The sequence below is a fragment of the Nematolebias whitei genome, chromosome 7 (assembly GCF_014905685.2).
Source record: "Nematolebias whitei isolate Nwh7 chromosome 7, NemWhi1, whole genome shotgun sequence".
NCBI classification, from domain to species: domain Eukaryota; kingdom Metazoa; phylum Chordata; class Actinopteri; order Cyprinodontiformes; family Rivulidae; genus Nematolebias; species Nematolebias whitei.
In genome coordinates this window covers 42,017,427-42,039,040 of record NC_056504.1, presented here as the reverse complement: position 1 = coordinate 42,039,040, position 21,614 = coordinate 42,017,427, and the positions used below count along the sequence as shown (strand labels likewise).

General features: G+C 40.4%; 1 protein-coding gene across 1 annotated transcript in view; it reads right to left on the bottom strand.

Moving 5' to 3' along the window:
• Positions 1-20,591, bottom strand: part of dip2bb (disco-interacting protein 2 homolog Bb) — a 56,682-nt gene extending 36,091 nt beyond the window's left edge. The window contains exon 1 of the mRNA XM_037679878.1: positions 20,507-20,591. Coding sequence (XP_037535806.1) covers positions 20,507-20,591 — 85 coding nt within the window. The remainder of the gene's footprint in view (positions 1-20,506) is intronic.
• Between the last annotated feature and the right edge of the window lie 1,023 nt (positions 20,592-21,614).

Here is a 21,614-nt window from a genome sequence, read left to right as displayed (position 1 = left end):
GTGTGTGTGTGTGTGTGTGTGTGTGTGTGTGTGTGTGTGTGTGTGTGCGTGTGTGTGGGTGTGTGTGTGTGTGTGTGTGGGTGGGGGTCTATGTTCTTTGATGCTGTATGTTTAAAAAAAAACGAAGAAAAAAATCAATAAAACTACTTTGTTTAATAATAATTTAGCGTCACTGATAACTAAAAACAGTGTTTATTACAACAGATAAGAAGGTGACACTGAATTATTTTGTTCATCAAGCAAGAAAACCACAACCCTACAGATACAACTATAGACAGAAAAAAAACCATCTTCCTGTTTGGAAGACGTTGCCCAAGAGGCAACTCGGTTTTTTTTTTCTGAGGAGAAAAACCGAAGAAAAGCAAACACTTCCATAAGTAATGCATGAACATTACAGTCGGCTGCGCTCAGTCACATGATTTATTTTTAGCTTATGTGAGCAGGCGATTTCTCTGCAGAAAGACAGTGAGTGGAAAGGAGACAGTGATGGGGGGAGGGGTCGGCACGCATTAAATGAAACTCAAAGTAATCACTCTTCCATCTGGATGATTTGGAATTCATCTGTTCTTCCTCCATATGTAGAGACGAGGGGTTAAACTTTAACAAAAGGAGAGCATGTCATCACTGAACAATGGAACGTTAGAGTGGGAATGACTTGGAAAAACAGGGAAAACTGATGCACAAGTGAAAATTATTAGATGTAATATGTTTGGAAGCACCCTTTAGTACATGAAAAAGGTTATTCCACCAACAAAAACATGACCTGTCTGCTTACAACTCATACTTAGAGAACAAAATCTGCTTAAAAGGCAGAGCACAGCTCCACGGAGGAGAAGAGGGTCTCACTTGTTAACACTTTCCCACAGCAACCTATCAGGTCTGTCCCAGTGGTGGACACAATCAAACCATCATTTGTCCTGGTTGGGCATCGCAAGAAAAGTAAAACCTTCAGTTCTTTTTTTTAATGAAAAAACATGAAAGCTGTGCTTCCCCTCAGTCTTAAAAAAAATTCTAGCTTTGGATTATTTGATTTGTGGTAAGGCTGCTCTTTCCGTCTGCCCCACAGGCACTCAGTCTGAATAGTAATTAGCTCAATATCTCTATTCTCTGTCTCGACTTCTTGCTTACTCTCATCACATTTCACTCAAGAAAACAGGGTTCAAGTCAACACCTGCTCTTTGAAAGAAAATTGAGTGTTTAAATATTATAAGAAACAATAACTATCTATACAATGTCCTTTATTATGTCCATCAGTCCCAGAAGCAGAGAATGACCCATGGTTTCTCGTCTCTGGCACGGAGCTACCCAGTCTTTGTTGACTGAGTTCGTCTGGTTTTTAAGGGGCTCAGAAACCCTCAGAAACCAAAAGTTTCTGAGGGCTGAACTGCAGTTTGCTCTGAAGAGTGAATCTCAAATGAAACTCGACTTTATTGTCGTAAAACCAAACTAAACAATAAGTAAAACCAGCAACAGCACACATCCGAGGTGGACTACAAGAAGTCAGAATAACTTTGGCTGATAGTCTACACAATGAGCCTTTTTCTTTAACAAACATGCATGCTATGTGTACCATGTTACACAATGTGACCGCAGTGTAAATGTTTATGCACCGCTTTGGTTTTCTTTCTTTCTTTTTCTTTGTCTTTTTGTAAACTGGAGTTGTTTTAAGGTTATTTACCAGGCGTTAGCTCTGTCCCTCCTCTCCTGTCTCTCTCTGAAGAGAAGACAACCAGTGGAGAAGTAAAAGGCTGCATGTCACTAAAGACAAAGGTTAAGAGGAAAATGTCTTTTATTTACAGTGAACACATTTTTTAATGTTTATTCTTCTTATGGAGTGCTTAAAACTTGTTTGTACCATATGCCTGGTGCAATGCTGATTAATAAAGTCTGTTACAGTACTACAATATTCACATTAGCTAAAATCCAAACTGAAACATCCAAACTTAGTTAGAAAGATCCATCAGAGTCCTGAGAGTCCCTGACAGTCATCTGGATGACCTGTTTTGTTACTTATTTATATCTGCTTCTCTCTTTTCATAGTGTTTTAGGAAATATATGCTTGTGTTTAATTACTAAGGATGAGGGTTATGATCTATTTTTAATGAATTGCAATGAGGACAAGAGGGATTCTAAATTAGTATATAAATGCCAAAAATGTATAATGATTCCAGGTTTATATGTCCTGCAGCTCATTCTGCATTGAAAGACATTGTTTAGAAGTACTACAACTTCTATGAAGTTAATGGCAAAAATGATGTTCACAATGTATGCAACTTGAGTACTCGTATTTTCCGCCGTAACGTCCCACCGTCCAATAAGTCGCATCAGTCCAAATGTGTCTAATAAAGTGGAAAAATCCATAAATACATTGCTTCGTCGTATAAGTTGCATTTATTATTCATCACTGCTGACAACACGGAAATGTGGGCCGGTGTTGTACCAAAAATATTTTGGATGCTAAATGGCGGCCGCAGGGCATGCACGGAAGGACTTTAACAAAAATGCAACTAGATAACACTTAAAAACAATTATTTGTTTGCTTGAAATTATAGCAAAGGTGCGTCTCAGTTGAACTTTTCCTTAATAAATGCACTTGGACGGTCAAATCAGCTGCATTTACAAAAGCCGATACACAGAAACATGAACGGGCAGAGAGCAACTCGTGCATTTCTTTGAAATTTAACAAGATAACCACCTAAAAACAATAAATTGTTTGCTTTACTTTATAGTAAAGGTGTGTCTCAGTTGAATTTTTATTTAATAAATGCATTTCAATGGTCAAATCAGCTTCATTTCGCCGGGGCGGTGCAGCAAAATGAAGCTGATTTGACCGTTGCTCCAGGCAGACGACAGTGGCAGGTTATGGCAAGTCGACTGTATCATTAACAGCCACTTTTACCTATTATATGATACAACGGCATGTCATACTACTCAAGTGCCATCTATAGGCTGAAAATGGTAGTGTTCAATTTTTTCAGTCAGAATGAATGAAAACAGTCATATCTCAGTCAAAAATTGGTTTATAAATATTGGGCAAAAAAAATCATAAATATGTCACTTCGGCGTATAAGTCGCAGGGCATGGAAATAATGCAAAAAACTGTGACTTATAGGGTGAAAAATACGGTATATGTTTCTACTTGGAGTAGGAGAAAAACTCCTTGCTGCCACTTCTAAATGCATCATTAGGCATCAACATTGTGTACAGCTTAGAATAAAGTTTAACATAAAATTAGGCAGGTATTTTCAAAAACAAGTCATGCAAAACTCTGCCACGTGCCTCAATGGTCGCATTCAAAATACAGAGACTTCAATGAAAAATGTGTCTTTTTTTTTGCAATTCTAAGATGCAACAACTCAGACACAGCCCAATGAGATGCTACTTTTCTATTATGTCCTTTTGGACCTAGGACAGAATGGTCATCTGTTGAAGATATACAGCAGTAGCACAGGCATTCCCTCACTCTACAACAGGACCAGAAACAAAGTTGAGGAAACACTGAGAAAAGCGTGTCAGATAGCTCCAACATGTGTTGCATGGACATTCATTGCTGCAGAATCTTATGCCACTGTACTCAGCATTTTGACTCTTTTGTTTATTTAGTTCTTTAAAAAAAATCCCGTCTGAAACAAACACAATTCATACTGCAGTGTAGTGCAAAACATTTTGTTGCCTATGTTTAGGATTTAGTTTGAACTGTTATTATGAGTCCATCAAGATGCATCAATCATTTTGTATAATCACATCGCAGCCCTCTGAAATGTAATCAAATGGAGTCGTGAGGTGCTGAAAGATTCCCACCCCTGTGAATCACCAAACAACAGCTGCCTATGAACGCATACCTTCCCAAAGTTTAGTAAAAAACAACAGGATTTTTGGATCGACGTCAGAATTTTACGACTTCTACGTCGGCTCATGAAACAAAATGTTCAGAGAATCTCGCAAACAAACAAATTGAACCGATCACATAAACATGACGGTGGAGGAGCTGATTATTCGCAGCCAAAAGAATCACTGATCAAAAACTGGTGAGCAGCACAGTATGAGTAACACCGCTTGGAGCTGTTAGCGGTTATTCTGGGCTTCTTTATTACATCACTGAGTATCTGAGTCTTTTATGCTGCTCTGCCAGAGTCATTTCAGCAGGAAGAGGGATGGCGGTGACGATGGTGGGGGGGCGGCATTTTGTTGATGTTACTGACAAATGACTCAAATGTGTTTTTTTTCAACCAACACAGGAATTCACTTTAACAAGATCATTAATATGGACAAGCACAAACAAGAACAAAACACGATATGTGTGTTACTAGTGAGCATAGACCATTTTTGAATGTGTCTGCAACTTAATTTGCCAATCCTGAAGATAAGTTAAAGTCTTAAAGAGTTCCTCCCCGCCCTGTGCTTGGGCGCTTGTTTGTGAGAAAACACCTCAGCCTGCATGTTCATACAAGACAGCACGTGCGTCATCAAGAACATGATGTGTGACTGACATTTGGGTGATAAACCAACAACCAGATGAGCTCTTTTTTTGTTAAATCTTGACATATTTGGTATGGTTGGAGTACTGTGTAAATATATTTGCTTTGTTTTTTTTCCAGTTTTTAAAATCAAAAAGTACTACAGAAAAGGAAAAGAGTCTCTCATGCATAATGAGTCATGTTCAGTCAGAAGCTACATCTGCTCTCGTGTTAACTTTGATGATAAAACTGGTATTACAAGTACAAGTGGATGAAAGGAACACCTTAAAACCTGAAGACTGAACACACACACATTGTGTCTGTAGGCCTCAGATGAGTCTGTGTCTGTGAAATAGTAGGCAGGGTGTGGCCAACTCAGGTAACAAAGCAAATCATGTTTTTCTTCACAGTCATTAAAGTCATCTCATGTGGGGAGTAATGATACCACACACACGCATGCACGCATCCATGCACACGAGTTCCAAGAGGGCCCATCATAATATTAATAAGGCTTACACAGTAGAAAGGAAAAAAAGTGTAGGGATGTAACTGAAAAGAAGCTGTAAGCCACTGCGCCCTCCCCCACTTTTTACCTTCTGTAACGTCAAAAGGGAAGAGGAGGGACAGACACACCTGACACATCACCCTGCACTTACTGCTTCACTTAGTGGCGATGTTTCCTAAACAAACTGCATCAGTCACGGCTAACATAACGGTGTTACTTAAGGTAAAAATAGAAAACAAAATTGAAGTCATAACAATAGTCTGTCACTGACTCGTAATCCAAATGCTGCAGTCAAGGTAATAAATACAGCACACGTTAACATTCAGAACCTGATTCACTGAAGGATTGCACAGCCTTTGTGTGCACCAAACAGAAACAAACCTGAGATTTTGCCATGCACAAAACCCACGCACGGCGACGTGCTCCTCCAACCAGGTAGTGTCTGTGCTCTGACGTGAACAATTTAAATAATGCTTGATGCATGCATCTAATGGGAAAACGGACCATATTTATGCAAATTATTGCAGTGAGAAAAAGTGTTCTCAAGGACCAGTGCTGTTTGCTACATGCAGTTAGTGTGAAATATTAAGCATCTCCTTCAGAGTTGGCGGTAAATGTGACCCAGGAGAAGAAATGGTTGTGGACTTCAGAAGGAACAAACACACCAACCCTCCTCCTCTCCAAGGATCTGCAGTGGAAGTGGTCTCCAGCTACACGTACTTGGGTGTACACATGAATGACAACCTCAGCTGGAGCAACAACACCACCAGCATGACCAAGAAAGCTCATCAGAGACTACTTCCTCAGGCGGCTGAGACGAGCTGGTCTGGGAAGTTCAGTCCTCACCTCCTACAGGTTTGCAGTGGAGAGCATCCTGTGCTCCAGCATCAACGTGTGGCATGGAGGCTGCACAGCTGCAGAAAGAAAAGCTTTGCAGAGAGTGGTGAAGGCTGCACAGAAGACTGTTGGAGTCAGTCTCCCCACCATCACAGACATCTACACCTCTAGATGCAAGAAGAGGGCCACCTGCAGCACAAAGGACCCCACTCACCCAGCACACACACTTTTTGCCCCGCTCCCCTCAGGAAGGAGGTTGAGGAGCATTAAGTGTAGAACCACTAGACTGAGGAACAGCTTCTACCCTGAGGCTGTTAGACTCATGAATCTCTAACCAGAATAATCATTGTGACAAAAAATCACATCATGTTGCTGCTGATCTGTTTTATATTGCTGCTGATCTGTTTCATGTTGCAGTCTTCATGCGTGCTCATCTGCTCACACAGACTCATGTTCGTGCTGCTGTTCAGAGTATTGTTTTTATGCTATTAGCGCTTAGCGTATTTTTAGTTGATTTTTTTTTCATGTCTTAGATCTTATTACTGTTTTTCTTTTACATTTTATTGTTGGATGTAACTGGGACCCTGTGTACATAATCTCGTTCCACCACATGTACCACATGTGGTGCGAATGACAATAAAGAATCTCTGACGCTCTTTGACTCTGACATAAAAGAGGAGGAGTACTGTAATCTGCAGCAGCACTGCTTTTTACAAAAGGAGAGGTAAGTCACAGAAAGATTAATCAATACATTTTTCACTGCTGCAGATGATACCTGTAATTGTAAAAAAAAAGGTGTGAAATTAAAATGTTCACATTCAGAAAACTAAACTTTAACATGAATTAGGATGGGGAAAAAAATAATTTTAACACCCACAAGGTTCCTGAACATAACTTAAAGGTATTAGCTTTATAAATAAGATGTCATTTTAGCATGCAACAGGATTAGGATGCACTAAGGACAGTCCACTTTAGTCAATATCAGTGAGGGGGCCCCGGCCCTCACTAGGAGTGAGACAGGGACAAAAAGCACCCCCTAGCTCAGGGTAGAAACGACGATGGAGAAAATATCAACAGCAATATTGTTTAACAATGTTCATTGCTAAAAACAGGTGCCGCTCATTGTTAGTGAATCATTGTCACAATTCACCAAACATTCAAATGTAAAAAAATATATGCAAAAAGAGGGGGGTGTTGGCAAGGATATACAAAAATAAAGGATTGTTTTAAAACACTTCATTAAAACTTTATTAACAGGTTGGAAAATTCTCTGTAATTTGGCAGGTAAATTGATGTATTGCTGTTAAAATCATTTTATCTTGATACACTCTTGATAAAGTGTCAGCTATCAACTTACTGTAATTCTCCTCTTTACTATGAAACGTTTTACTCTTCACTGTTCTCACGGATACAGCGCTGTTGTTTAATACGAGCTATTTAGGTTTAAATAATTGGATTAAACTCAGAGATTTGGATTCAACCTGTTGGATCGCTTGACTACCTTGAGTGTAGTCTACCATGACTGACCAGTATTATAATTAAAATAGCAAAAATAATTATTCCTAACCATTTTAAAAGGAGTAATATTTGAATGTCATGTTAAAAACACAAGCAAAGCCCCTGAAGAGGTAGGAATTTCCCCAAACTCTTGCACAACGACTTATTTTCACAGAACTGAACTGGCAGAAAGGTCACATTTACATTTGTTCTATTCTTAAAGCAATATAGTTCAGATCTTTTGTACTGGAGTTCTGGGACTGGTTACGAGCAATTAATGTCTCAGCTCGTTGAGTGAACTCAGTTTAGAGATAAAGACTTTAACTTTGACCAGACTGATGTCTTAATGGCTAGCCATGGATAATGTGGACATATGTCATAACGATTCTCTCAAACACTAATTTATAAATTTTTAAGCCACTGGCATTCTCAGATTTAACCGTTATTCTCACTGAATTTTATGATATTGTTACCAGAGGTGTCTCAGCATGCAGCAGAAGTGCTACAGCTAGCTGCTGATGCTATTTTTGCTTGAAAAGAGCCACACAAAGCTATCCATGGGCATGATACATCCATCCATCCATTATCTTTTACCCACTTATTCCTTTTTGGGTCACGGAGGTCACTGGTGCCCTTGTCCAGCAGTCACTGTGTGAGAGGCGGGGGACACCCTGGACAGGTCTCCAGTCCATCCAAGGGACACATAGAGACAAACGAGACAAACAACTATTCACTCTCTCACTCACACCTAGGGACAATTTAGAGTTACCAATCAGCCTAACGTGCATGTTTTTGCTCTGTGGGAGGAAACTGATGTACCTGGAGAAAACCCACCCATGCATGGACAGAACATGCAAACTCCACCCAGAAAGGTCTCTGGACTGGGATTTGAACTGGTGACCTTCTTACTAAGAGGCAACAGCTCTACCATCTGAGCCACATATTCAAAGCAGGGCGGTCCACATAATTCAGTGTGAGACTTCTTTCAGGAGTATGACCAAGTGTAAATATCACTGATAAACCAAGTCAAGCTGGACTGAGCACAAGCACCAAAACCATAATTAATGGCACCTAAACACAAATTAATTTACACCTGGGACTTATCTGGTTCCTGGTTCACTGATCAGCTGAGAAACAGAAACAGAACAAAAACAAAAACACTTTTAAAGCAATCTACTGAGAATCACCTCAGTAAATTGCTCTGAAGGTTCTGCATTCCTCCAACACATTTGGAGCAGAAGTCCAGTGTTTAACAGCTTAGTGCAGCATTTCTTTGTGCTGCTGCAGGAGCGACTTCTACATACAGGTCCTTCTCAAAAAATTAGCATATTGTGATAAAGGTCATTATTTTCCATAATGTAATGATAAAAAAGGAAACTTTCATATATTTCAGATTCATTGCACACCAACTGAAATATTTCAGGTATTTAATTGTTTTAATACTGATGATTATGGCATACAGCTCATGAAAACCCAAAATGCCTGTCCCAAAATATTAGCATATTTCATCCCACCAATGAAAGACAAGTGTTTTTAATACAAAAAACGCCAACCTTCAAATAATCATGTTCAGTTATGCGCTCAATACTTGGTCGGGATTCCTTTTGCATGAATGACTGCTTCAATGCGGCGTGGCATGGAGGCAATCAGCCTGTGGCACTGCTGAGGTGTTATGGAGGCCCAGGATGCTTCGATAGCGGCCTTAAGCTCATCCAGAGTGTTGGGTCTTGTGTCTCTCAACTTTCTCTTCACAATATCCCACAGGTTCTCTATGGGGTTCAGGTCAGGAGAGTTGGCAGGCCAATTGAGCACAGTAATACCATGGTCAGTAAACCATTTACCAGTGGTTTTGGCACTGTGAGCAGGTGCCAGGTCGTGCTGAAAAATGAAATCTTCATCTCCATAAAGCTTTTCAGCAGATGGAAGCATGAAGTGCTCCAAAATCTCCTGATAGCTAGCTGCATTGACCCTGCCCTTGATAAAACACAGTGGACCAACACCAGCATCTGACATGAAACCCCAGTGACTGTGGAAACTTGACATTGGACCTCAAGCAATGTGAATTCTGTCTCTCCTCTCTTCCTCCAGACTCTGGGATCGTGATTTCCAAAGGAAATGCAAAATTTACTGTAATCAGAGAACATAACTTTGGACCACTCAGCAGCAGTCCCAGGCGAGATGCTTCTGATGCAGTCTCTTGTTCAAAAGTGGCTTGACCTGGGGAATGTGGCACCTGTAGCCCATTTCCTGCACATGCCTGTGCACGGTGGCTCTGGATGTTTCTACTCCAGACTCAGTCCACTGCTTCCGCAGGTCCCCCAAGGTCTGGAATCGGCCCTTCTCCACAATCCTCCTCAGGGTCCGGTCACCTCTTCTCGTTGTGCAGCGTTTTCTGCCACACTTTTCCCTTCCCACAGACTTCCCACTGAGGTGCCTTGATACAGCACTCTGGGAACAGCCTGTTCGTTCAGCAATTTCTTTCTGTGTCTTACCCTCTTGCTTGAGGGTGTCAATGATGGCCTTCTGGACAGCAGTCAGGTCGGCAGTCTTACCCATGATTGCGGTTTTGAGTAATGAACAAGGCTGGGAGTTTTTAAAAGCCTCAGGAATCTTTTGCAGGTGTTTAGAGTTATGTCGTTGATTCAGATGGTTAGGTTAATAGCTTGTTTAGAGAACCTTTTCATGATATGCTAATTTTTTGAGACAGGCATTTTGGGTTTTCATGAGCTGTATGCCATAATCATCAGTATTAAAACAATTAAAGACCTGAAATATTTCAGTTGGTGTGCAATGAATCTGAAATATATGAAAGTTTCATTTTTATCATTACATTATGGAAAATAATGACCTTTATCACAATATGCTAATTTTGTGAGAAGGACCTGTATTGATGCTGTTTAAATCTGGAAAGGGTTTATGGAACATTCACTAGGCCAGGTCGTCTGTGTGATTAGACGTATGGGGGGCACCACATGCGATGTGTCCATTAACGTTTCAATTAGCCTACGAATGATGCAAATACATTAAAGAAGTTAAAGGTTGAGCAGAAAACAGGACCTCTATAACATTTACACTTTATATAGAACTTAAAATATGACAAAAAGCAGTCATGTCATTTTCCCAACAATCTTCTTAAGATAAATTATTGCAGACCAGATTCAGTGAACACATGGGACAAGCTCATGACCTGAGAAGCTGTAGGTTTGGCTGGTGTGTCATGGAGGAGAAAGTTACATGTAAACAAGAAAAACACTTGGATAAAATGTCAGACTGCTTCTTCTATTAAATAATTTAGTGAACAACAAGATAACCTATGACTTTCTCCTCTTTCTACAAAAAAGCCCCTCACCCTCATAGTTTTTACTTGAGTTGTGTCGCTTGTAGTTACAAGATGTCAAAAAGGAAAACAAAATCAGAGAAAAATAATTGAATGGTCACAGGATGTTGGAAAATGTGACTTTAAAGACAAACGTTTGAGCCCACCTGAGGTTCACTGGAAACTTGAAAGTGAGATGATTCAGCCTCCCAGCTGGCAGTGCGTGTCAGTGTGGAGGTGTGCACTAGTCTCATCTAAATAATTTAGTCCTTTCCAAACATGAAGCTTCCGTGCGTTTGTGACTGTTTGTGTGCAGAAAGTGGAGGAGGAGAAGGGGAGGGGTCTGGGTCAAAACAAAAACATAAAGTTTTCTATAAATATGAAATTAATCAAACTACTGCTGTGACACAAGTGGTGCGGGAGCCATGTCGATACTTAATCAGTCAAATTAGTCACTGACATGATGACACACACAAATGCAACTAAAAGCTCCTCAACCCATTCAGCACCACTATATACTGTATTTTTATCTTTTATCGAGGAATCAAAACCGTTTACCGGTATCTAACGTTGCTGTTATGAGAATCCAGGAATTCAGACTGACACGAGGAGCTTGAGGAAATAACCAGAAACTGTATTAATCTAAAGTAGCGGTTGTAGCTGAGGAACTTGAATTGTAAATGTTTTGTAATTTTTGAGATTAGGGTTTTTCTGGACTGGAATTGAACAGGACATGCAAGTACCAGGTAGACGTTAATGTTTTTGATGCGAGAAATTCAAGTGGGTAGGAGTTACACTGTGTATAAAAACAGGTAGTTTTTTTTTTTTTTCAGTTTGTTAAAAGCAGAGCAGAGCGAAGGATCCTGGCAAGCTGAGAGAGCAATTTTATCTACAACCAGGTGCAATAGCAGAGCCAGGGGGTGGCCAGTGGTGGCCTTGGCCACCATAGATTAATATTCAACCACCCCACCAGCTACACTAATCGTTTTAGGAAACTATACATTTAAACAATATAAAACCTAGAAAGCAGTGTCCTCAAATAAATGGGTGGCCAGTGTGTGTGGGTTTGTATATATATATATATATATATATATATACATATATATATATATATATATATATATATATATATATATATATACAAACACACGCACAGGTGGGTATATAGAAGAGGCTCGAACTTCTTTCGTTATGCAAGTTGTTTTAATATGCTTCAGAGGTTTAGGGAGTCTTTTTAGAGCAACCATTAGTATACGTGTCAAAGACTCATATTGTGAGTTTGAGTCCTACTGTTGTTTTGATGCAGATGGAGTAATATCTTACATAGTAAAGCACTGTTATTTCATAATTATAATAACAATAATTACAGGAGCATCAGTGGACACATCACCAGTATTGTTTGCAGTGCAGCTTGAGATTGTACATTGTTGCTGTCGAGTCACACATATTTCAACTTTGTAATTAAGCTTTACAATTATCGTACTTTTATTGGAGATTACATAACTCAGTGGCCAATGACAAGAACTAGTCATTCAGAGGCCATGGTTTCAAGCACAGGTTGCATCAGGAAGTGCATCCAATGTAAACTAATTTCCAAATTTCTTGTGCGAGTTCGCTCACTGTTGCTACCCCTGCAGAGAGGAGCAGCCAACAATAGATACATATATATATTAACATCAGATATGTAAACCATAAAGATGAGTTCTTGTGTTATTGTTTTCTTGAAGCCTTGTATTTCAATATGTCATGGAAACGCAATGAAGATACACAAAAGTGTGACTAGGCATAAAGATAAACTTAGTCTCGTGAAACTTAAAATCTACTCGGACAAAACCTGTTATACTGTCTTTACCTGGGTGACAAAGAGCTAAACTCTTAATAATGAAAAACTCTCCATTGAATCACAAATGACGAGCAGCAAAAGGCAACCCAACATCTTGGATGAAGTTGTACAGAAAAAAATGCATATGCAGAAATCATAACCTTAAAGAAATGGGCATTGTAAACAACCATATGAGTTCAACTAAATCTATATAAAGACTTTTAATGCATTTTTTGTTTCATGCAGAGATCTATTTGTAGATTGTGTAGAAAATATTACTTTGTAGGATTTTGAACTTTGAATATTATATATTATATATAATATTAGGCAGCACGGTGGCGCAACTGGTAGGGCTGCTGCCTCTCAGCGAGCAGGTCCTTGGTTCAAACACCGGTCCAGGGGCTTTTCTGGGTGGAGTTTGCATGTTCTCTCCGTGCATGCGTGGGTTTTCTCCGGGTACTCCTGTTTCCTCCCACAGACCAGAAACATGCATGTTAGGCTGATTGGTAACTCTAAATTGTCCCTAGGTGTGAGTGAGAGAGTGAATGTTTGTTTGTCTCTATGTGGCCCTGTGATGGACTTGCGACCCGTCCAGGGTGTACCCCGCCCCTCGCACAGTGATTGCTGGACATGGGCACCGGCGACCCCCGTGACCCAAAATGGAATAAGCGGGTAAAGATAATGGATGGATGGATGGATGGATGGATATATAATATTATATATTTCTAATAACACAAAGTTTTTCATGTAATTAAACATCCTAATTTTTCTAAAAAGGAAACTCAAGAAACACATTAGATGAGGAGAGGTGGAAATACACATGGAGGAATCAGTGGTGGTGAGTGGGATACAGGGAGAGATCCCCAGCAGCAGTCCATGCCTATGTGACTCACGGGCTAAACGAGTTAGCATGTTGCCCCCTGATGCTCTGTGACCTAGATTGAGTCAAGTAGGCAGGACTATAATCTCTCATTTCTCTCCCTCTCCCGTAGTCCAGAACAGGCCACCAGTGCAGCATTACGAGCAGAATCGATGATAAATCTCGCCAGGCATTATTATTATTATTGACTCTGTCTTTACAGCAGAAGCTGAGAGGCTGATCAAATTCTGAAATGGAGAAAAACTGCTTAAGCGACTGCAGTCTAACTGCTTCTGAAGCATGTGATGCATTTACAGCAACAAACACGTGTGGAGTGAAACGTGCAGATGGCATGGATCATTAGACAAGCACAGAGCTCCATACGGTTTAAAACAGCCACACAAAATGACTGAAATGACACTACATTTTCAACAAAAATAACTAAATACATTTTTAGGCTGTAACTATAAAAATAGTCAGTACAAGCATTGCTTAAATTCTGCTTAAACCTTTCAGCAATCAAGTTTTTGCCAAAAAGCTGCAAAAAGTTTCAAACTGCTTTCACTGCACATTATACTGTTATGTATTATGTATAGTAAGTAAGTAAGTAAAACGTTATTTATATAGCGCTTCGACAAACAAAATACAAAAAGTGCACAAAACAAATTTAAGCAAAGGCAGATTTAAAAAGATGAGTTTTTAGCTGGCCTTTAAAAGAAGTCCACTGATCGGAGAGTTTGAGGAAGGGAGTTGCAGAGTCTTGGAGGAGCCACAGAAGAAAAGGCTCTGTCTCCTTTAGTTTTCAGTTTTGTCAGTGGGACAATCAGCAGGTCTTGATCACAGGACCTCAAAGTTCTGATAGGGGTGTAGGAATGTAAAGTTCCGAGATGTAAATTGGTGTCTGTCCATGCAGAGCCCGCCAAGTCAAAACTAAAACCTTGAAATCCACTTGATAATGAACTGGGAGCCAATGGAGTTGCTTTAGAAGTGGAGTTATACAAAATGTTGAAGATGTAGTCAGGAGTCTAGCAGCAGCATTCTGTACAAACTGCAACCAGTCAAGGGAGGCTTTGGTTAAACGAGTGTACAGTGCATTCATTACAAAGATCCAGGCAAGTCGAAACAAAAGCATGAATTAACATTTCCAATTCTGGACGAGAAATAATACGGCTAAGCTTGGCAATATTTCGCAGGTGGTAGAAACAGGAATGAACCAGAGACTTTACATGAGTTTCCAGAGTAAAACCTGAGCCAAAGCTTCTCCCAAGGTTTCTAACTGAGGATTTATCAAAATGACCAAGAGGCCCAAGGATCTGGTTTATCATTGCAGTAGTTTTTTTCTGGAGCAAAGATGATTACTTCAGTTTTCTATCTATTGAGCTGGAGAAAACTTTCAGTCATCCAGCTTTTAATTGAATCCAAAAAGTTAAGTAAAATGTGTAGATTTGAAAGCTCATTTGGAAGAAAAGAAATATACAACTGGATGTCATCAGCACAACAACGATAGGAGATATTCTTAAAAGATGAAAGTATCGGACCAAGCGGGAGCAGATAGAGCAGAAACAGTAATATGCACTACTTAGAGGCGACACAGTGGCTCAGTTGGTAGACATGTTGTCTCTCAGCAAGAAGGCCACTGGATCGAATCGCAGCCCGGGACCTTTCTGGGTGGGGTTTGCATGTTCTCTCCGTGCATGCGGGGGTTTTCTCTGGGTACTCCAGTTTCCTCCCACGGAGCAAAAACATGCATGTTAGGCTGATTGGAACTAAATTGTCCCTAGATGTGAGTGAGAGAATGAATGGTTGTCTCATTTGTCTCTATGTGTCCCTGTGATGGACTGAAGACCCGTCCAGGGTGTCCCCTGCCTCTCGTACAGTGATAGCTGGATATGGGCACCAGTGACCCCCGCGACTCGAAAAGGAAGAAGTGGGTAAAGATAATGGATGGATGTAGTAAAAATTAAAACCTTTTCATTTTGTATTGATTTTGGTGTGACAATTTGAACGTTGGTCCAAAAGTAGAACGAGACGCCTCCTGCAGTATTTCAGCACAGCTTTGTCCAGTGACTGTATGCAAACAGGACATCTGCAGTTGGTCTTTTGGGTTCTGGAGATTGTCATCTGGAAAGTTTGGAGGGTCAGTTCCAAACGTTTGAGCTTTTTTGTTATGTTTCTTAAGAAGTTTCTGCTCTGGTGACGGGGGTCCACTTCCACAGCAGAAAGGTATGCATGAACTGCAGGAGATGGCTCGTGTGAGAGAGTTCTGTTGCCATCGAGGAGATGTGCTTGTTCTATAAAAGTGTTTAAGTTGACAATAAATGTCAAAGTAGTATTCAACGAGAGGACAGCTCTCAAGATGTCTCAGAAAAATACACCACTGTCAACAGACAATCTTTGATGACTAACAAATTTCTTTGCAAACACACAGCATGGTTGTCCTACAATGGTTTATCTTACTCAGACCCAACATCTCCAACTTCATTTACTTCCAGCAATCCACAAAACAGACGTAGCTGGTCCCAGATCATCACAGCCACACAGTGTTTTTAGTTAGATAGAATCATAAAAGATGGAACTCATTGCTTTATGAACTGCCATTGTGATACTTGTTCAACGTGAGATCTCAGTCTTTAATTGAACCAGAGGGGAACGTGGGCAGGTCGGTGTAGCTGGAAATTTAATGAGACAAAAACACACACCTCTGAGGATAAACGCTGTATTTAAAGTCCTGGCGTTCTTTGAAGGAACTGCAAACTGCCCGCCACCTTTCGTGCTTGAATTTAAGATTTGATTTAAGATGATCTTAAGATGAGACGAGATAAAGTTAAAACCGTTTTGGTCAAACCTTGCAAATGACATGATGCACAAGCTCATGCAATGTTTTCAGATGCGTTAGTGTTTACAGTATGCGTTGTTAATGACTCTCTGCTACCATCACACCAAATTTTAGCTTCATGGTTGTAAAACTAACAGAGTTAGATATTTTTATGCTTGCTATAGTGGTGTAACTGTGGCAGCCATGTTGACTGAAGTGTTCATTAAAATATGTCCAAAAGTTTTTGAGAAATGTTGCTTACAAACAGGCAAAGGACCCCCCCCCACACACACACACACACACACACACACACACACACACACACACAAAGTTATCCTTTTGTCTATGGGCAATAATAAATTGTGGAATGCTTACCACAAGGATTACCAGTACACTAAGCAGAATGAATAACTGAGTTAGTGAACTTTGAGAAAAAAAATGTACTGATTTTATTTTACATAATAGAAGATAATGTTTTGTAAGATGAAAGTCGAAAAGAGCAAGATGTGTTTCAAAGGAATCAGTGGACATCTATGGTGTGGCACTTGCAGAAAATTCCTCTGTTGGCTTCTTTTAAAACAAAAAATGACTTTGTCCAACTTACGTTAATAGCAATAATGAACACTAACATTGTTCTGCAGACAGCAATAAATAAATAAAAAATAACAAATAACTTACAGCTCAGCTTGTTAAATGGCTGACTCCAAAATAACTAAACAGGTCTAATATGTTGGACTCATTCCGAGGTCACTGTCCTGTGGTGTGTCCAGTTTCGCAAAGATAATCTAAACAAAGTATTTTGTTCACTGCTCTTCCCTGTCATTTCCGTACACGTCAAAATACATTCAAATTCACATCCAAATTATAATTTTCAAGGCAGACGTAATAAAACACAAAGTCTGTGAAGTCCATTCAGCCTGAGCAGCTTAAAGAGCTGTCCTTTAAAGCTCTGAATTCCAGTCCGACTCCGTCACTAAGACCTTGACCATCTCAAAGGTTTTCTTTGTGTCCTTACAGTCGTTCAAGTTAAAGTAGGTGGAGCTTCTCTATTTCCTCCCCCTTTTCTCTCTGATAGACATGACTAATATGAACAAATGTGCACCCATGGAGAAGCATTAAACTTTTTCTGTATAAAAAAAAAGAGAGAAATGCACATTTTTGTTGTTGCTAGGGGAGTCACATTTTTGAGGACAACAAAGAGGAGATTTGTTGCCATGTAAAGGATATCCATGAGAAAGCATCCGACTCGCTGGGTGTCCAGCTGCTGCTCGCCCTGTGCCGTCAGCCTTGAGCCGGCTGAGGGAACGGTGGGCAGACGGCAAAGGTACTTCATCACGACACAGAAGTGAGGCATCGGGAAAGTAGAGCCGTTTCATATGGAAAAGAAATACGTCTGAGCTAAAGTTACAAATGGTTGTCTAACCCTCTGAGACTGTAACCAAAGGATGTGGGGTGTCACCTTACCACCCTGTCTCACTCTAAAGCCTGAAACAAGCTACTCTGACAGCACTTATAAGGTTACACTCGATGTGTCCATAATCCAAAATGGAATCAACGGTTCCTGAAAAGAGAAGAGCCATAACAAAGATAGTTATTATTAATGCATGTAATAGTCTCGCTCAGGGTTGTGTAATAGTGCAAGAAGTGTGTCCCAATAAACATTCAGACAATGTGGGATGACAGTTGTTTTTACTACCATGTTTTTCCAAACCTAATCATTTTTATAATGTCTCATCCTAAGCAATTATAAGTATCAGTAAATTAGCAAAAAAAAAAAAAGCAATAATAATAATAAATAGTCAGGTCAGACAGAGCTCAAACCCAGATATGTTGCAAGAAAGTTAGCAGATAATACAACCCCAAGAACAAATCCCTTATAATGGTGTGTTTGTAGATGAACACAGTGGTAAACATAAACCAGCAAATACCGTCAACTGTTTGGTAGCAAAAATCACTAATCCGCCAATCCCATGGCAGCAGCTCAGTGCATTTAGGCATCTGGGTGTGGTGAAGGTGTTGCTGGCGCTCAAACCGAGCATCAGAAGAAATAAGACTGAAGTGACTTTGAATGTGGCGTGGGTATTGGTGCCAGACGGGCTGGTCTGAGCATCTCAGAAACTGCTGATCTACTTGGGTTTTCACACAAAAGCATGGTCCAAACAAAAGAGAAAATGCCTAGTAAGCAGCAGCTGTGTAGATCCAAATGTGCTGTGGATATCAGAGGTCAGAGGAGAATGGTCAGACTGGTTATGCACTCAATATAGCAAAGGTCTGCAGAATACCACGTATGAAAGCAGAACACATCCAACCTTGAAGTAGATGGGCTCCAGTAGCAGAAGACCACACCAGAAGCCACTCCTTTCAGCTAAGAGCATAAATCTGAAGCTACAGTTCACACAGACTGACCAAAACTGGACTATATAAGAGATCGGAGAAACATTGGCTGGTCTGATGAGTCTCGATTCATCGAGATCTAGCGGCCTCCTCAGTTACGCTTGAACTGATCGAATTCATCTATTTGTTTGTTCAAGGTTTAATGATGTTTCCTGCTTGAAAAATCCCTGCGATTCAAGTTTAAGTTGAGAAAAGCTGTTTTACAAATAAGATGTAACTCTTTATGTCGCTCAAGAGAAGCAGTGCAACCCTTTTACACAGTGCTGAAGGCCTGAGCCACAACAAATGTATTCATTTGCAACAATGCTGGACAACATGCTTCACAAGCAAGTCTTTAATATTTTACTAAGACTTATGTGTAACATCCATCCATTTTCTTTACACGCTTCTTCCGTTTTAGGTCACGGGGGGTCACTGGTGTCCATATCCAGCAGTCACTGTGCGAGAGGCGGGGGACATGGACAGGTCTCCAGTCCATCACGAAGACACATAGAGACAAATGAGACAAACAACCACGCTCTCTTACACCTAGGGACAATTTAGAGTTACCAATCAGCCGAAGAGACATGTTTTTGTTCTGTGGGAGGATGAAGAATCACTGTCCTCTAGTACACTCTACATACAAGATTATGTTTTTGCACCAACATCTACTGACGTGACAGGATTTTACAACAAATTTCACGACTACATGGACATGGAGGTTGCTGTTTGGATCAAAACTTGATGCACAATCATACGTGATGTTGCAAGTTGTCACGCTCAGAGTATGTGAGTAAGTTAATCAGTTATAGACATAGATCGAGTGACTTCTTTTCTGAAGGCGTCATAAAAATCCAGTCAGTGGTTCAATTGATATTTTGCTAACAGACAGACAAAGTTGACTCCAAATAGTTAACAGGAAAGGTTGTGAGAAATTTATTAGTGTTCAAAATACGCATGTATGATCAGTCCCAGCTACCACTGCACCAAGTAAGTCAATACCTGAAAAACTGGCTAAGCTATAGCCGCGTTTGTGTTCCTTATAGTCAGTTGGCTGTGGCAGCCATCTTGAATTGAGTTGCATCCAAACGTTAGCCACATGTACATGAAATAATTACTTTCTGCAAGTTGCATTAAAATCCATTCAGTGATTCACAAGATATTTCGGTAACAGACACTAAGACAAGTGCACAGACAGTAATTACGGTTATTTTGTTTTATCCAAGTATTTTTAATTCTGATTTAAACGGTCACGTTGGGGAGAATACCAACTAGGTCATCCAGTTTCTAAGCATGCATTTGTCCATTCACAGCTGAGCATGTGACTGTAAAGCTTCACCTGGCCTCCTACCTGGGCTGAGACAAATGTAGGAGCATCGGTGTTGCACAGAAAAGTGACTGAGCCCATCATTAGTGGCACCGCTCGGCCCCATGGGAAACATAACATTACTCATCCATCTCCAGGCAGCAGATCTGCGCAGCACAAAACAAGTTGCTGCCTAATGATTAGCAGTCAGGGTGAGGAGGAGACTTGCATAACAGCCAGATCTATAGTCCCCTTTTCCCACAGTCAGGATTTAAAAAATGAAACAAGGCTCATATATTTGCATGAGGCAGGTGGTGGATGGGACACAGCATCCACATCCACAAGGCCTCCATGAACATAGACTTGACCCATATTATTTAAAAAAAACAAAAAAACAGCAATGTTTAACTCAGATGATAAGCAATGTGTGGGATGAATGCAGGGTGATGTTGATGCAAATAACAAAATAAAGGGATACTGCAGATCACCGAGTTGCATCTTATACAGATAATGCCTATATGATCAAAGTGAGGGGACTTTAAAGTCAGTGTGTTTATAATTTCAAGTAATCGTGACTTGATCCACTGCAGTAGTTGAGGCCACAGAAAAGACACAATCTGAGCTTGACTGGACGTCAACACGCTCCGTCCTCGTTACTCCAGTTCGCAGCAAACATCAGCCAACATGCAGGCGGTGAAGCCGTCCTACAGACGTCCTACCTTCGGATAGCTCCAGGTCCAGCTCGGCCAGCTGGTCCCTGACCTCTTTAGGCAGAGCCGACAGATCAAGCCCGCGGTCCGTCATCTTTAGGTGTTCACTACAGCGCAGAGGGGAACTCGGCCCCGCACGAAGCTACGACCAAAACAAAATATTAGGATGCAGGAGCGGTGTTGTTTACTCCATCTCCGTGGCTCCCCGACACCGCCATGACTGAGCGAGAGATGGGAAGAAGGACTCCGCCGGTCACGTGACCCGGGCAGACTGTGGCTGCTGGGGATGAAGGAGACAGGCTCTCTGCTCCCTCTGCTGTTGGTTCCACAGCTGGACCCACGCAGGTTCACCTCTTTCCCTGCCCACCTCACCTGCCTCATTATCCAAGTTCACCTGCTGCCCCGAGGACAGGGTGGCGCAGAGGGAGGGGGCACTTTGTTTTCTAGGTTTTACCTTTAGCTGTCTTTAGCTACTTTATTTTCTAACTACTTTATTTTCTAGCTACTGTTTTGCAAATTCTAACTAGTGGTTTTTGTTTGTTTTTTATTTTTTTACAAATTTTAAGTAGACTTTTGCTATTTTAGCTTAATGGTATAATTAGCTTTTAGCTACATTTTTCTACTTTAGCAATTTTTTTTGCTACATTTAGCTTCTAGCATCTAGCTAGTGGTTTGATACCTTAATGTAGCCTTTTGCTACTTTTAACTTCCTGCTAGCCTTATTTTACATTTAAGTACATTTTTTTCTACTTTTAGCTAGCCTTTTGCTACTCTTAAAGTGTAACTACCAATTTGTTACCTTTAGCTGGTGTTTTGGTACCTGTAGGCAGCCTTTTGATGTTTTTTTTTATTTTACTGCTAACCTTATTTTGCATTTATCTACTAATTTTCTACTTTCAGCTAGGGTTTTACTATGTTTAGCTTCTAGCTACTGTTTTGATATGTTTAGCTAGTCGTTTTACTAATTTTTAAGTAGCCTTTTGCTACTTTTAGCTAGTGTTTTTAACTAATTTTAACTAGCCTTGAATTACTTTTAGCTTAACTTAACTTTTAGCTTCTACTTTAGCTACTATTTGGGCAACATTTAGCTTCTAGCTAGTGATTTGCTACCGTAATG